Source organism: Lepisma saccharinum, chromosome 1, assembly GCF_977018435.1.
Source record: "Lepisma saccharinum chromosome 1, izLepSacc3.1, whole genome shotgun sequence".
Taxonomy (NCBI): Eukaryota; Metazoa; Arthropoda; class Insecta; order Zygentoma; family Lepismatidae; genus Lepisma; species Lepisma saccharinum.
The window spans coordinates 124,927,730-124,946,162 of NC_139229.1; the positions used below are offsets into that span (position 1 = coordinate 124,927,730).

The 18,433-nt window shown below is 35.9% G+C and overlaps 1 protein-coding gene across 6 annotated transcripts in view; it reads left to right on the forward strand.

Annotated features, from left to right (window-relative positions):
- LOC146000548 (MPN domain-containing protein-like) overlaps positions 1-18,433 on the forward strand; it is a 56,312-nt gene that overhangs the window by 11,455 nt on the left and 26,424 nt on the right. For 3 of the 6 annotated variants that reach the window (XM_083138302.1, XM_083138297.1, XM_083138305.1), the window contains exons 3-4: positions 4,779-4,916; positions 7,135-7,281. In XM_083138302.1, coding sequence (XP_082994428.1) covers positions 4,779-4,916; positions 7,135-7,281 — 285 coding nt within the window. The remainder of the gene's footprint in view (positions 1-4,778; positions 4,917-7,134; positions 7,282-18,433) is intronic. The other 3 variants (XM_083138316.1, XM_083138310.1, XM_083138321.1) reach the window with 1 other exon arrangement.

An 18,433-nucleotide genomic window follows, 5' to 3' on the forward strand; every position in this document is an offset into this window, starting at 1 on the left:
AAATAAGCAAATATTTTATTTAATCCTGTTTCTATGTGAAAATGTCCCTCTAAAACCCCCTCCATAGATTCTGAATTGCAATAATTTTCCAAATTCACGAATTGCTAGTTTGAATAGAAATCATAGAGAAATGAAGTCTATTTCTTGTAAGCTAACATGAAAGAACAATCCACACATGGAAGCTGCATGAGTGTATTATTTCCATGTACAAATACGTGGATTTAGTTCAAAATTGTCAGGAAAAAAAATGCAAAATTTGTCCTGGAAAACCTGGAAACGTCAGGGGATTTTATATCTGCTTGGCTGTAGCCACCCTGTGTATATAACATGCAAGGAATGTTAAAGAATGGAGATAATGCCATGAAGGAATCTCCTGTCCTTTGGCCATGCCTTCGACAGTGTTGCAGTCTCCTTGCATTTCAGATATTGTATGTTACTTTTTGTTGTTATATTTACATATACTGTTATTAGTGAAACATATAATTGAATGCATAACTTACCTGTTGATCACTGAAACCATTAAATAAATAAAGTGGAACTGTATTGATAGTTTAGTGTTGTGAACACTACATTCTACTGTGGAAATGTCATTTAGGTATCACTTAGATTGTACCATTTTTCTGGAGGAGAAGTTCCTATAAATGAAGCCTGTCACATTTGAAATGTGGTCTGTAATCTATTTCTTGAATGTGGGGAACTAATTTATCATCAAGTTTGTGAGGTGTATGGAGACATGTCATGTATAGGGAGATGGGTGCACTTCTTCATAGAAGGAAGCTTAAATGTGCATGATGATCTGCAGAGTGACTGCATCTGTGTTGCATGAAGAATTGGTGCCGTCAGTTGAAGAGAAGATTAAAGGGAACACTATTCACCATTATGTCACTTTCCCTGCATTGTCCATGAATTTCACGACCACTAATTCATGAAATAGTGTCTGATATATTTCACTTTGGGATTTTGTGTGCTTAATAGATGCTTATGGAAGAAGACAAAGTGAAATGGTAAGCCAGTTCGTTAGCCTTTCTAATATGATATAGTGAGCAAGGTAATGACTTTCTCACAGTGGTATATTCTGAAATTTGGACCTGATTTACCGTCACAATTTTTATTTATTGTATAGATTTATTATATATTAATTAGATGTAATATAAATAAAACACCAATGCAGGCATGCAAGTAAAACGAAAACACAAGTCCAACAACTCCAATTTTTTTGTCAATTTCTATGTGTGTGAAAAAAGTTGGTTTACTGCTGTGTTTAAATCAAAGCAGCAGTTCATTGCTTCATTGCCAACAAAGATGAAATTCAAGCAGACCACTTCTACTTAGAAGATCATGTGCACAGTGTTTTGGGACGGAAAGATCTCACCACAGCATTGAAAGTAGTGTACGATGTGTACATCAAATAGTTTGTAAATGTGTTCTCGTTTTTTCTTTATAGTCCATCAGTACGTATTTTCTGGATAACCTGCACATTTAATTTTGCACCAATGTGGTGTGGCAATATGCTGTAGATAATTCTTTGAATATTTGAATGTAGATTGATGCAGTGGAATATGTGTAAATTAAAATGGTCCATCATCAGTATCTGTGGTAATTAGTATGAGTTCTGACATCCGTTCAAAGTATCAGCTTTTATTAGGAAGCCTTTTTTCTGGTAATTTGTGTTATACACATTGCAGTTTATTTTTTTAAGCAACTGTAATTTATTTGCATTTTTTTGTTAGGAAATTGTAATCATTTGCATGAACATAAGTACTTTTAGATTTAATACAATACTTGTTATTGCTGTTTTGACTTGTTTCATTTCACCTTGTAAAGTTAGTTTCTTAGCTATTCTTGTTCTTATATATGTTTTTCAATTATACTGCTTTCTCCCCAGGTAAGTAAGCTTTACAGCAATATCATAGCTGTAGAAATTTTCTTTTTGTTGAACACTGATGCTGTATACCTTGCTGTGTTGAGTTATACTTGCTCAGCTGATACACATTAATTTGTTTAAATTAGGAAATATTTTTTTTTACGATAGTGATAGAATACTGATGCAAAACTGACCAATCGGGTCATTGCACATCTAGTAAACTGAATGTTTTCATGGCTATAAACAAAATTCCCAAATCTTGAATTGATGTGTCAGCTAGTTTTATCAAAGCATGTGCAAGCGACATTTATTAAAATTGTAATTGAGTTAGATATCTGGAAATGGTTTCAGTTTAAATTTATTTACATGAGTTTTCATGTGATTACAACAAAATAGAGTTTGAAGAAGAAATGTGCAGCAGCTTAACTTTACTGTATCAATAAAGTTTGTATGAAGGGATTACCGACAAGACACTCCAAATCGATAGCTCATGTAACAAATGATTCCAACATAATCACACGATAACACTCTCAGGATAAATTGACAATTATACAGACAATTTGTGAGCATTTTTTTTTCCTCAAAATTTTGAAATAAAACTTTTTAAAAAATCTGATTTTTTTTATTTGAAAAATTTCTTAATAGAAACCTTATTGTGTTCAATATAATACATTGAAGCTCTCATTAAAAGAGCTTCAAATTGAGACCCATTCCAGATGTCTAGCTCAATTAGATGAACGTGAAATGTCATTTTTAATAAATGCCAGTTGCTCATTTTGAGAAGATAAAATTTGGCAGCTGCAAAGGCCCATTGCCAGTTGTTTGTGTTGTTAGTTGCTGGTAGCTCGTGGTTGTATTTTCGGTGTCCCACGAATGGTTTGATACAAGTGCTGGCAGTGATGTTGGAGGGAAGTTTAAATTTAAATTATTCCATTAAGAATATGAATGATTCAATCATCTCTACTTAATGTCCATTACCAGGTGACTAAAGCAATTCTTTGTACCAGAAAACAACGATACATAAATGTCACCTCTATATTCATTTAAAAATCAATTTTAAGAAACAAAATTTGCAGAATTTTCATTACATTACAAAATAATTATAGAAATATTGACTTAGTAAAATTATTGCCAATTTTACCAATATCTAGATACAGATGGGGGACAAAATAATGCGAACACCTGTGAAAAAGTATGCCACATTTCACACCGGCAGTACAGCAGCACCACCTGGCACTGAAGTCTGCCACCTAGTGGCCGTGAAGGGGAAGGTATTAGTCTGTCAACAGCAGTCATTGGTGGTGCATTCATCTATCGTACGCTCTCAAGAGACGCTGCAATGTCAGACCTGACAGAGTTCCAAAGAGGCATGATTGTTGGAGCACATTCAGGTGGAGCCACGGTGACGGAAACCGCAAACCTTGTGGGGTGTGCAAGGAGCACAGTATCGGCCATTATGACAGCGTACACAACACAAGGTAAGGTGGTGTCTTCAAAGCACAACAGTGGGAGAAAGACAAAGCTTGCTGCTTGAGATAGGAGGGTGTTGAAGTGCATAGTGGCCCGAAAGCACAAGCAATTGTTATCTGAGATAACATCTGAAATGAACAGGCATCTCCAGGACCCCATTTCAACCAAAACTGTCAAAAGGGAACTCCATGCTGCAAACATTCATGACAAAGTGGCAAGTCGTAAGCCGTTCGTGACATCACGTAAGGCTGTCAAGCGACGCCAATGGTGCAGAGCTAACAGAAGTTGGTCCCCCACAGCAGTGGCAACAAGTCATCTGGTCTGATGAATCAACATTCACGTTATTTCAGACCACCGGGCATGTTTATGTGTGGAGAATGCCCCAAGATGCATTTCATTCTGACTGCCTCTTGCAGACTGTGAAGCATGGAGGTGGGTCCATTATGGTATGGGGTGCAATATATTGGCAAAGTGTGGTACCACTTGTTTTTCTGCATGGAAAGATCAACGTCAATCACTATAGGAGCATTCTGGGGGATCATCTCCATCCTTTTGTCCAGACTTTTTTTCCTGGGGAGTGGCCGCTTTTTCAAGATGACAACGCTCCTATCCACACTGCTGGGTCTGTCCAAACATGTTTCGAAGAACATGGCGATGAAGTAGAACATCTCGAATGGTCCCCACAGTCTCCTGACTTGAACATTATAACATTTGTTGGGATATTTGGAGTCCAAACTGCATGCTGGAAGTCCGCCTCCAGCCACACTTTCGGAATTGGAGACTGCTCTGGAGGAAGAATGGCTCCATATTCCCTTAAACATTGTGCATAACCTCTATGTGTCCATCCCACGTCGCATACAAAGTGTACTTCAGTCACAGGTCCAACCCCATGTTAATAAAGATTTTCTCTAATTTCAAAGGTGTTCATGTTATTTTGTCCTCCCATCTGTATAATGCCAATTGATTTGTCCCAAGACAACATAAATTATACGAAATTACGTGAAAAATTCAGACATTCAATTATCTCATTGCAACGTGTAGTTATATTTCAAAATACCTTACATATTCTTTAGGTTAAATTTTCTTTATAGAGAGAAAAGGGAAATCCTACAGCTGTAATATGATCAGTAAAAGTTTATTTTACACTTTTCATATTCAACCATTTTATTTTGAACCATAAAGAAAGCGAAATAAATTACCATGTGTAAAAATTCATAAAAGGATATCTGCAAAGATAACTTGTCAGGTTGTCAATTTCGATATTACAAGTAAACTTTCGTGTTTAAATGAAAATAAATATTACCTTACAGTTCAGAACTGTTTGGGTACCTGTGTGTCTTATTACCAGGCTACTGAATTTGATCCGTAATGATAACACCATTGTGGAGAGTGGTGTCAATCTAAGCACCTTATGTACCGTTCACATAACATTTAATTTTCTTAGGACTTTGATGATTGTCCCGAAAGAAGGAGCCGGGTGGGTGGTGTTGGTGGAATCACAGGTCGAGGTTGCACCCTTCAGATGCTGCTCTCTGAGGGCATTCTTCAACCAGGAGATGGAGCCATGTCGATTGAATATCTGGTGAGCATTTCTTACCCGACAGAAATGTTGTACTAGACTTAAAAACTGAAAAGTAGTTGTGTAATGCAGTATTTGGAATACACAATTCAGTTGATGTTTCTTACGATGAGCGCATCAACTTGATTTATATATCTTAAATTATTGCCAAGAGCAATTCGGAAGAAGGATAAATGTAATGATCCAGCATGTTTACGGAACTAGATTTTGATGTAAGAAAATGTAATGTACAGTACTGACAGGAAGAGAATTTTGGAGATCAATTGTTCTGTGTGCGCATGCACAGAGAGCCAGAAACGCATACTTACTTGCAATGATGTGTACAGATATAAAACAAAATGAGAGAAACATAGGTCTTCTCCCTATGTTTCACTATTTTTTTTTATTTGTACAGGTGATGTCAAAAATAGTCATATGGGAAGATATTATTTTTAACATGCCTATGGATGAAAACCTATCTTCACAGTTACATAGGCATTGATCAATTTACTAGTATGTGAAAATGGATTTGGTTGTAGTTATTGTTGTATATTATGTGAAAGCACAAGAAACCCTGTCCAATACCAAATGACTTATGATTGCTTTTATATATATACAATGATGTTGGTTTTATTACAAATAAAAATATACATATACACAAAGCCCTAAACTTTTTCTTAACAAGAATGTACCAAAATTCCTCTTCACATAGGGAGCTGAAGGGAAAGCTTGTTAAAAGATCTTGCAACACTCCCAAGAACACTACAAGCTTTCTCTTTACATTAACTTATTTCCATGCAGGCATAATGGTGTAGTGGTAATAAAGGGGTACCCTGTATGGATGCACATACAGGTACAGATCTTACTTTAAACTGTAGATCCAGTCCAGATGTGCATGAAGTGGACTTAAAACATACTTCAATCCAATTCCATCAGGGAGGCCTCTTAGTAAATATGTGTTTCGGGCTCTATTTTTACAGGAACTCTCTTTTCATCACTGTAATTTCTCCAATTTGTATTCAACATCATTAAAACTAAACACTGTATGATAGTCAGGGAAAGTTTTAAAACTTGTGGGTTATTTCTTCAAATCGTTTGTAGCTTGGTCTCCCATTTTCTTACCCATGAAAAATTTATTTTTGTTTTAAGTCAGTTCTATTTTCCATGTTATATATTTCTATTTTTATCCTTCTTCCCTTGGTTATACAGTGTGATTAAAAACTTTGTGTTTCTAAGTAGTCTGTAGTTCACTCTACTGTATACTCATGTGTGTTTATTTGGTGAAAATATTTTTCAAAAATTATATTTTATAATGCATAATTGTCATTTGAAAATTCATATTTTGCAGAACATGTTTTGTAATAGAATTTTGACCACAATGTGCATGTATGCTGTATGTATCATGAACTTCACCTGTTAGTATTAAATTTCAAAATGTGAGGGATGACTTCTTAATGAATGTCATACATTCTTTTAAAATGTGATTATTAGGGAAGTATTTTAGATTTTGTTCATTGGAAAAAATAGATTCATTTGGTGCATTAGCAAGGAAATTTATCAGCTATTTGCTCTGAATGAATTATTGTATGAAAATTCATCTGAATTGTGTTGTTTAAGAAACTCCAAATTGTTTCCAATGATTTCTTGTTCCTTACGTGTATAACACAGCAAGAAAAGTCATATGGTTAGGTTCTCTGTAGAAATAATCTGACTGCTTCTGCGCTACCTTTCCTTACTTTGTGCCTTGCTAAAAGCAGCATATTTACTAATACCCTTTTAGAATTCTTTTCATTGCATGGCTCCGACTAACATTGGTTGTGGCAGGATTGCAGTTTTATTTTTCAAGTACAATTTTCCTAAAACAATAAAGTGATGTTTGTAGAATTTCCAGGCAAGGAAAAGTGATGATAAATTATAAGTTTGAAGAGGCTGGTGTGTGTGTATTTTAGTAATTGAATTTTGCAGTGATTTTTTTTTCTCAGAATGTACATGCATCTGCTTTTGAATTTTAATTTTTGCAATCTGAATGTGGCTTAAAGATACAGAATGTAACTCAGTTGTTTGCGTGTGTTTAACAATATTCAATTGAAGTTGTGTCATTTTTTTTTTTTTTTTCAAGTTTTATGGCACTGATGTAATGCTAATCAGTTAAAAAATATCTGGCTTTTTAGTGAATGGTGAAAGATATTTGTGATGAAAAGAACTTATTTTTTAAAAAATAACCTTGTTACCCTTGTTATAGGGGCAAAAATTCATCGGTGACCTCCTACCAAGTGGCAAAATAAAATCACAAGAAACCAATCAGATATTTGGTTCTCCGAGTGCATGGGCTATTCATTGCAAGAAGATAGTTAATCCCGACAAGAAATCCGGCTGTGGTTGGGCATCAGTAAGTATTGTACTCTACATATTATACAGTACGTTGAGTTGTTTATTGTTGTTTTACAGCTAGTAAGTAAGTTTTTGTTACTATGAGGCAGCACCATAACTTGTTGGGAGGGAGGGAAATGGTTCTCAGGTCCGAGGAGATTATCAAAAATAACTAGTGAATTTGCCCCTTTGGTGCCCCCACCCAAAGTCATGCTACGAGGTGTGTCTGGAAAATCAGCTGACTGCTTTTATTTACCAAGTCATGCCAGTCCTTTGATTAAACACTTCTGCCTTGTATAAATCTTTAATAATAAATACTGCATGACTGTCAAGTAAATTTCTAAATGTATAGTATTGCATCCACCTAATTACAGTCATTCAGATTCATAATGGACATTTAGTAGTGGTGTTGACTGTACAACCAGGACCGGAAAGGAAGAGCTCTCCTCAAGGAGCTTTGGCTATACTTAAAACTTGCTCAACATGGCCATATGAGCTTTTTGCTCTAGTGTGGATCTCTGCCTAATCCAAGATTTTTGTAAAAATGCCCTCGGGCATTTTTTCGGAAAAGAAGAGCTCTTCTCATACAGATTTGCTACACTTAAAACTTGCTCAACATGTTCATATGAGTTTTTTGCTCTAGTGTAGCACCCTGCCTAACCCAAGAGTTTTGTAAAAATGCTCTTCGGAAAGTATCAACCCTCCTCAAGCAGATTTGGCCATATTTACAAAAATTGCATCAGCCAGATTTTTGTCTATAAACTTGTTAAAAATTGATATTGTTTTGGATTTACTTCAAATTAAGCCAAAAACCCACACACACATACATATTTATACCCCCCCCCTTTCCTCCCCCTCCTCCTCTCACATACATACATACATATATACCTACACATACACACATGCAATGCAAGAGCTCTTGCATCATGCTGTGCAACAAATTATTATCCAATATTATGATGCAAGAGCTATTGCATCATGCTGTGCAACAAATTATTATCCAATACAACAAATTATTAGCCATGTATTGTTTTCTAATTGCTTAATTATAACATAATATGATGATGTGTTATATTCTGATTGGTTTATTGTTTCAGAATTTTTAATCTGTGCTTGGGGTATATAAAGAGATTTTGCATTGCATCAGCCAGTATTGTGAGAGTGGTTGAGGAGAGCAGATGTGTTTTTACAGTGCTTCTCATACTTACAGGCCTGTTTGGTTTAATTTCTTATTATTCAATTTCAGATATATTGAACAATATTTTGTATAAGAAAATCTGATATTTGTTACATCCAGCTTGTTTTGTTGCAATCTATTCATATTTAGGGTCAAGCTTATATTTCTCCCAGCCTGTTATACAAAAATCAATACATGGCAAGGCTATTCTAGATACGCATGTCTGTACAGGTATTTGCGGACGGTCAGTGTGAATCAATATTTATTCTTTTTTCCACTTGTGGGCCATTGGCCTTACAACCTGTCATAAGATAGGCATAGAGTTTTGATTTAAAACCCAAAAAATTATATAATAAAACCAAGGATAAAAATTAATAATAATATTAATATTAAGTATATATACTAAATATACAAATCACACAGCTGAACCTAACTGTTAAGCATAAAGTTTTGAATTGAAACCCAGGAAATTGTATATAATAAACAACAGCAAAAATGCCGAATCAAAAATATTGCAATCAGTGCAATAAAAATATATTTAGCTCTAATTGGGCCAGACACCAAAAGATTTGTAACCCAGACAAATACAAAACTCCCACAAAAATTTGCCCCAAATGCAATAGAAAATACAGCATGCAATACTTCACATATACACATAAAGATACTTGCTCTGCACAATCATCAATATTGTCCCCACAACCTTCTACATCTGGTCTGAAAAGAAAGCACGAAGCACCTGTTAATGCTGGACCTGCAAAACAGCCACGCTATACACCACCCATCCGTAGCAGTTTTAACGGCCAATTAAGGGATCACCGGTTTGTATCAGAGCCGAGATGTGGTATTTAGAATTTTTTGAACAGTATAAATTCTAATGTGCAGGCAATTCTAAATGCACAAAATGGGTCTTATAAGCTGTCCCTCAAATTGTTTGTACAATATAAGAAGCCAAATGGCACAAAATTTACACAGCCCCACATAACAGAAACTGTACTGGTATATTCAAATGCAAATTCGGACAAAATAATAAGCAGTTTGATGGATCAACTGAACATTAAACACTCTGAATTTGCAGCAAAAGAGTCTGGATGGAGCCTATGCGGTTCTCCACACAAGTTATATGTTAATATTTCTGAATTCACTCCATTACAAGGATCTACATATCTGCCATTACCTACCAATATCAAAAACAAACAAGCCGTGGTTAATATAAAAAATAATGACCAGAAATGCTTTTTGTGGTGTATTTTAGCTGCTTTATATCCAGTTTCAAGGCATCCTGAGAGAATAACTTATTACAAACAACATGAACATGATTTTGACGATGCAATGGAGGGTTTAGAATATCCAATGTCTGTTCAGAATATTGATAAATTTGAAAAAAGGGCTAGGCATATCAATGGCAAACAATTATCTATTAATGTATTTATTTGTTCCACTGGCAATTGCTTGATAGCACCTCTCAGAATCAGTACACTTGATGATGAATCTGCTGTTCCGATTGATCTGCTCTTAATTGAAGGGGATGGCACATATCATTATACTCTGATAAAAAAACTTGAAGCTTTAGTGAGAACACAACTAGACAAAACTCATACAATATTCAAGTTGTGCAGAAGATGCTTATCTGTATTTTATGGTCAAAAAATGGTGAAGGGGGTTCGGGAAGAGAGTGCGGAAATTGCTAAAAACAAGTTAATTGAGCATCTGAAATACTGTGGCAACCATAAACCTGTTCATATGGTGATGCCCAATCCAAGTGAAAATTGCAAATTCAAAAAGTTTGAAGCCTTGTTGGAACACCCAGCATATATTGTCTGTGATTTTGAATCGAACCTCAAATCTCTTGCATTCTGCAATCCAGATCCCGAAGAATCTGCAATTACACCATACCAGCTACATGAACCTTCCAGCTTTTGTTATACAGTTATACGGGATGGTGTAGCTAGTGAGCCATACTTATACATGGGACCAGATGCCATCAAAATATTTGCACATAGAATAGAAAATGAGTGCCGTGACATAGCATCTAATTTCTTATTAAAATCAAAACCCATGTTGCCTTTAACAGAGGAACAGATTGAAGATTTCAACAATGCAGAAAAATGCCCGGTATGTGATTCTGAATTTTCAGATACAAATATCAAGGTGAAACACCATTCTCATACAGATGGTAAATTCTTAATGGCCCTGTGTAATAGCTGCAATATTCAGATCAAGAGACCAAGATTTATCCCCATATTTTGCCATGGAGCATCCAATTATGATTTTCATCATCTGATCAGATACGAGGGGTTTGACAAGCAGAATTTAAATATTTTAGCTGAAAATGATGAAAAATATATATCTATTAGCAAGATAATTAAAGTTGATGGTGTTCCTATTCACATAAGATTTCTTGATTCTTACAGAATTTTATCTGCTAGCCTGCCTACACTGGCCACTCAATTATCTGATGATCAATTCAAAATCACACGTGCATTGTTTCCAAATCAGGACCTGAAATTAATTAGGCGGAAGGGTGTATATCCATATGATTATGTTACAGATTTTTCTAAATTTGATGAGTGTTCTCTGCCACCACAAGAAGAGTTTTACAGCAAAATCAGAGCATCTGGAATCACTGATGAAGATTATCACCATGCCCAGTTGATGTGGAACAATTTAAAATGCAAGACATTTGGTGATTATCACATGGCATATTTAAAACTTGATGTCACCCTCTTAGCTGATATATTGCAAGCATTCAGAAAATCTTCCATGCAAAATTATAGACTGGATCCAATATATTTTTACAGTGCCCCGGGCCTAGCATGGGCTGCAACGTTTTTGAACACTAAAATGCAATTGGATCTGATCCCAGATCAAAATAAGTATCTGTTTATGGAACAATGTATAAGAGGGGGGATGGTGCAATGTTCCCAGAGATATGCCAGAGCAAATAACAAATATATGCCTGATTATGATCCAGCACGGCCATCAAATTATATAGTGTATGTAGATGCAAACAGCCTCTATGGTTATGCCATGATGGATAAACTGCCATATGCAGGGCTTGAATGGGTTGAAAATTTCAATATTGAAGATCTTAAGGACTTTGATGACAGTGACTATGGCCTATTCTTAGGGGTTGATCTGATAATTCCTGATGATTTGCACAATAAATTTTCTGATCTGTCCCCAATTTCCGAGGTTCAGTGCTCACCTGGCTCTAAACAGAAGAAGCTCATGATGACTCTGGAGCCAAAACAAGGCTATGTCATATATTACAAAAACCTCCAGTTCCTGATGAAACATGGTGTTCAAGTGACCAAAATTGGAAAAGTTTTGAGGTTCAGGCACTCAGAATGGTTGAAACCATACATTGATACAAACACAGAGCTTCGAACATCTGCAAAGAGCCAATTTGATAAGGGCTTGTTTAAATTGATGGTGAATTCAGTGTATGGCAAAACAATTGAAAATGTCAGAAAACATACCGATGTTAAAATAATTACTGACCCCAGCCTGAGCAAAAAATTGGTTGCAAAGCCTAATTTCAATTATAGAAGAATTTATGATGAGCACATGGCACTTTTCAACATGAAGAAAACAAAGATTAAGTTTGATAAGCCTATTTATGTAGGGGCTGCGATATTGGAATTGGCCAAATTACATATGTTAACATTGTATTATGATGTGTTGAAACCTTTTTATGGTGATAATATAAAATTGATGTACATGGATACGGATAGTTTTATTCTTGATATTAAAACAGAAGATGTTTATCAAGATATATCACAGCCTGAATTGTTTAAATATTTTGATACCAGTGAACATACAAAAATTCAACACCACCACAACAAAAAGGTGCCTGGCAAGTTAAAAGATGAGACACTTGGTGATGTTATTGTGGCATTTGCTGGGTTAAGTGCCAAGGTGTATAGTTTTAAAACATGTAGTGGTGTTGCTGCCAAAAAGGCCAAGGGCATTGGCAGAGTGACTGTAGACAAAGATCTTGAATTTGAAGATTATAAAAATTGCATCAAATCCCAGAATTTAATCAAAACATCAGAATCCAGAATTCAGAGTGTGGATCACTTATTGACTTCAAATATTGTAAGAAAAGTGGCTCTGGACCCACATGATGATAAGAGATGCATTTTATCATGTGGCATACATACTCTACCATGGGGGCATTGTGATTTGAAAAGTGGTAATCAATGCCCAATTACAGAGCATGATTTGAAATAAATAAACATGCCTATGAACTTATTTGGGTTCAAAAAACAGGCTATTATGGAGCTGCCAACACCACAACCCTCTCCTGATATGCTGTCTAAACTGAGTGGCTTGTTAATTATTCATCTGAACAGCATATTTACAGATAATGATGATGAAACAGGTAAAACATTGTACATATTTAACAATAATTTAAATCATTACCAATTACCTGTAGGTGGTCAATTGCAATTTATTACAACCCCTGAGGGTGATGTTAAAATTTCAGTAGGGAGAAATATTTATAGAATTAAGCACTCAAACATGATTTCTGGCACTGTATATACTGTTTCTGCTGGTGACTGCTTATATATTGAGGTCCCTGGATCTTATGACAAGCTTATACCCTTTTTTATAGAATTAAGAATCAGATACTCAATAATAAATAACCAATAAAACAAAATGCCTAATGATATATTTGGCCACACAAGACATGAAGATCACAGTGATGAGATTCTGATGCTTGATGTCAGAGTCAAGAAATTAAGAAGTGATTTACAAGCTTTACAAACTACACTCAATGCCAGTCTTCAATTAGAAATTACAAATTTGCAATCACAATGCATGGACCCTCTTCTTAAAATTGATTCTGAACTCAAATTGTTGCTTCAAAAATATACTGATTTGGCCACATTGGATAATTTTCAAAGTTTGGAAGAAGCTGTAGCAGCTCTTCAAGCCAAATTTAAGACCCAGGCCACCAATTCTGAGCAATTGAAACAACAATTAGAAGAGCAGATAAATAATGTCCAGGTACAGCTCCAAACAATTGTCAAAAGCATAAAATCACAAGAAGATTTTGATCTAGTGATTTCTACTCTAAAAGAACAGATTCAGTCACTCCAGATACCTAATCTGGACCCTCTGAACAATGCCATAGCCGAGGTTAAAGAAAAAATTGAGACACTTGAAAATTTTATGAACAATTTGCCATCTTCTGATGCTTTGAGTGCAATAACTCGGAGTGTAGCAAATATCAAGCTGCAACTTGAAACATATGAAGATTTTGGAAAAATTCAAAGTACCATAACCCATCTTGAGGGTACAATAGCAGCAGTGCAAAATGATTTGGCAAATGTACTAGAATCCCGATTGCCTGGAATTGTAGATACACTTGTCAGTGTCCAGCAACAAATCACAAAGCTTGAAAACCTCAACACTGAATCTGAGCTATCTCATTTTCATCACTTGATCGATGATATCCAAACAAAACTTGAAATTTTACAACAATCCACACCCACTCAGGCAGATATAGCCCTGCTCCAAAATGCTATGCAAAATGTGGCTGATGCTTCTGAATTAAACAATGTAAAATTGGCACTTGAATCTTTGCAAAATACAGTATCAAATCTTCCTACATCACAGGAACTTAAAAATATTAAGAGGGCAGTGAATAGGATATTGAAATCAGAAGATATCAAGAATATCCAAGCAGAGATCAAACATCTCACTCAGACAGTGGCCACTCTACCAACCGATCAACATATTAATGAACTGCATGCCCTGTTTGAGGATATCAGAAGACAGGTCCATGATCTTACTGCTCAAAATTCAAAATTGGCAGTTATTGAAAATTTACAGCAAATTGTAGCTAATATCAAGCAACAGCTAGGGACCATGGAATCCAATCAAGCAAATGCTCTGTCTGTTTTTGCCACACAGCTTCAAGAGATTGTGCAACAATACAAGAAACTTGTTGTGGACATAAAAATCAAGCCAGGCCATGATGATGTTGTTAGGACCATCAATGAGCACCTTGAATCTGTAACAAGTAGATTGCTTACAGCAGAAAAAGAAATAACAGGCATAATCGAGAATCCAAAACATTCAGTAATTCTTGAATTGTACAGCATCCCCAACAAAGAATATGATTCACCATTTACACCAGGTGGCAAAATATATATGCTGTCCCCTGCACAATTTTATTACCAGTTTTTTGTTGGGGGCACATTGAGACCAATCAAGATCAAATATTGGCTTCAACCACAGGCACACCACTACCCCACCTTATCAATAACAAATGCTGACAACAAACCAAAAATCACCAGTGTAGAGTTAGAGGATTTTACAGATCCTAATACATTAGAAACAGCCTATACTGAAGATGATGGCACTTTGGAATTTAAAATACAAATAGGGGACAAATTATATTTAGAAAATCCTGCAGTATCAGCTGCTGAACATCCTATAGTTGCAATATTCTTGTTTTCATATTATGTCTAGACAAATTATTGTTGATGAATTACACAGACAAGCCAGACATAATTATAAGAGACTGCCAGTAGTCACAAAAGGCATAGATGATTTATGGCAGAGCGACTTGATTGAAATGGCAAGTGGGCAGTTGAAAAACTTAGACAAAATCAACAAGGGCTACAAGTATCTACTCACTGTAATAGACACATTTTCAAAATTTGCCTGGGCTGTGCCACTCAAATCCAAGACTGGAAAATGTGTTACAGAAGCCATCAGGACAATCATCAATCAGAGTGGAAGATCACCGCGCTATTTGCAAACAGATAATGGCAAAGAATTTTATAATTCAGTGTTTCAACAATTTATTAAAAGCCAGGCAATAAAACATTACTCGAGTTACAGTGACCTCAAGGCCTCAATTGTAGAGAGATTCAACAGAACCCTAAAAAATCTTATGTATAAACAATTTACACTTCAAGGTAATTATAAATGGCTTAATATTCTTCCAGAACTTCTACATAAATATAACAACTCGGTCCATTCCACAATCACCATGAAACCCTCTGAAGTAACTTCATCTGATGAGCAAAAATTGATCAGGACTGTTTATTATCCTAGATACCAGCCAACAACAAGAAAGGCCAAATACAGGGTGGGCGATCAAGTAAGAATCAGCAAATATAAGCACTTATTCAAGAGAGGCTTTACAAGAAACTGGAGCACTGAATTATTTACAGTGGTTCAAGTTAAACCCGGGACCCTTAACACATATATAATAAAAGATCACCGAGGAGAAATTCTCAAAGGCCGATTCTATGAACAAGAGCTCAGCAAAACTAAACAGCCTGACACATATCTCATAGAAAAAATCATCCGCAGAAAAGGCAACAAGTTATTTGTCAAATGGCTAGGACTTCCGGAACACAGCTGGATCGATGCAAACAAAATAATAATATGAGCACCTGGGATGTTATAAAAAGGCTGCCAGAACCTGAACAACAGAATAAGAGAAATGGCAACTTGCTGCCTGATAATATTAGATGTCTTATTGTTGGGCCATCTGCTTGTGGTAAAACTACACTAATGGTTGATAATTTTTTATTGGCACCCAACTGGTTAGACTGGAAAAACAGGCACTTGTATGTCTTCTCTAAGAGCTTGGAACAATTAAAATATCAGCAGTTGATGAAGCTATATGATGGATTGGATATTGCCACTTTCGAACCAGATGTTAAGCCACTCCATGACTGTCTCGATAATTCTGTTGTTGTGTTTGATGACATTATACTGGATAATCAAAACAAGGTTAGAAATTTCTTTACACAGGGCCGACACAAAAACATTGATTGCTTCTACCTGGCACAGACTTTTTCTAAAATTCCGAAGCAGCTGATCCGAGACAACAGCAATTTTATATGTGTGTTTCATCAAGATCATACCAACCTCAAACACATACATGATGAATATGTAGGTGGGGACTTGAGCTACAATGATTTTTCTAAGTTTTGCAGCAGGTGCTGGAACCAGGACAGTTATGGGTTTGTCACAATTGATATGACAAGAACACCCAATAGTGGCAAATATAGAAATAAAATCAACAATTTTCTAGACATTGAAACATATATAAATAACCATGAAAAGGCCAATCATTGATGATCTTAAATTAAGAGATTATCTTGTAAAAAGATTTAAGGGATGGAAATCAGAGAACCGAGGAATTTATGAAAAACACAAACAAACAGAACAGCCTGTAATTGATGCTATTAATAATTTAGGTAAGAATATCAAAACTGTTACAGAGCAAAATCAAAATTTGATCACAGAGCTTGTACCTGTAGCTGCAAGGAACATATTAGATTATCCATTCACCCCACTTTCCAGTATTCATACACCTAGTCCTATTGCTCCTAGAAGAATTGAAGCTACTCAGGATCCTATTGAATTGGGTCTTCTTGCTCAAAAATATTTAACCACACCTAAAGACAACAAAGATGAGGTGTTTGGCTTATATGCTGACACAGAGCTTGATGGCAGCATCATACATAGAATTGGCAATTTCAGAGTAACTTTTATGGGGGATGATCTGATTGTTTATTCAGAATCTCGTCTCGGAGAAAAAGGTGCTTTTGTTAAATATCCCGGCACACCTGGATTGTGGGAACTGATGACTAGGAAAAGGCCTGGCAGCTATACAGATCAAGATTATGAACATTACAAAGAAATATTAATAAAATCAGATGCTCTATACCAGAACAATGATCCCACACAAAAAAGGGTCAAGTCTAGCAGTGGAGCAAAATACAATAATTTAATCAAGCCCATATGGTCACAGATCAAGACTGGCAGTGGAATCAAACAATACAACACCCTGCCTAAAGAATTTGTCTGGGTTGATGATGTCAGGAAACTTGTAGATAGGTTATTGGTGATAGCTGGGGAGGAAAATGCTGGCAACCACAATTTTTACAATGAAAAGGTTGGAATTATGGACATGATAAGCACAAAATTGTCTAATTTTATAGTGAATGACACTAAGGGGATTGGATATCTCATAAAAATTATTAATACTCTACCCCCCAAATTTTGGAATATTTCTGAGGGTCGGGGGTTGGTTAATGACATTATAAACAAGCTGCCATTTGAACTACACATTCCAGGCTATCAGTATTGTGGTCCAGGCACAAAACTGGACCATAGATTAAACAGAGGGGACCCTGGTGTTAATCCCCTAGATGTTGCTTGTAGAGACCATGACATAGCATACAACACACATTCTGATCTTGACAAGAGACATGTTGCAGACAAGAAATTAGAAGAGGCCGCATTTGGTAGATTTGTAAGCAAAGATGCTTCTTTAAGTGAAAAAATAGCAGCATTGGGAACCACCATAGCTATGAGCACCAAACAAAAACTGGGGTGGGGGTTGTGAATATGTATATAATAAACATAGGATGAAGGCCAAGGGTGTTATGTATCAAATACCTTATGCAGGTCTCAAATCTCTTAAAACTATTGATAGTCTTTTAACCAAAAAGCAGCGCAAGAAAAAAAGCTCTTGTCTTGCCAAGGGCCATGGTATGAAATTGTTGCTTAGTACCCCCCAATTAAAAAAATTACAGCAATCAAGAAAAAAATCACATGTAGGGGGATTTATATTTACCATCCCGGCCATCTTAGCTGCTCTCGGGGCTGTGGGGAGCTTGGCTGGGGGATCAGCTGCCATAGCAAAAACAGTAATAGATGCCAAGAAGAATAGGGCAGAATTAGATGAGCAGAGGCGCCATAACCTGGCCATGGAGAAAAAAGGCAAAGGTGTTAAGAGAGCCATGAATAAGTTTAAAAAAAACAGGAGCCGCTTACAAACCAAGATATTGAAGCTTTAATCAAGCCACTGGGCATCAAACATTTTAGGGGTGTGTACATGTCTGATTCTTTACCGGAACAACCACTCAACAAAGAGTGTGGCATTGTTAATTTGGATGAGTACAAAAATCAGGGCACTCACTGGATCTGTTATCTTAAATATTTAAACAATGAG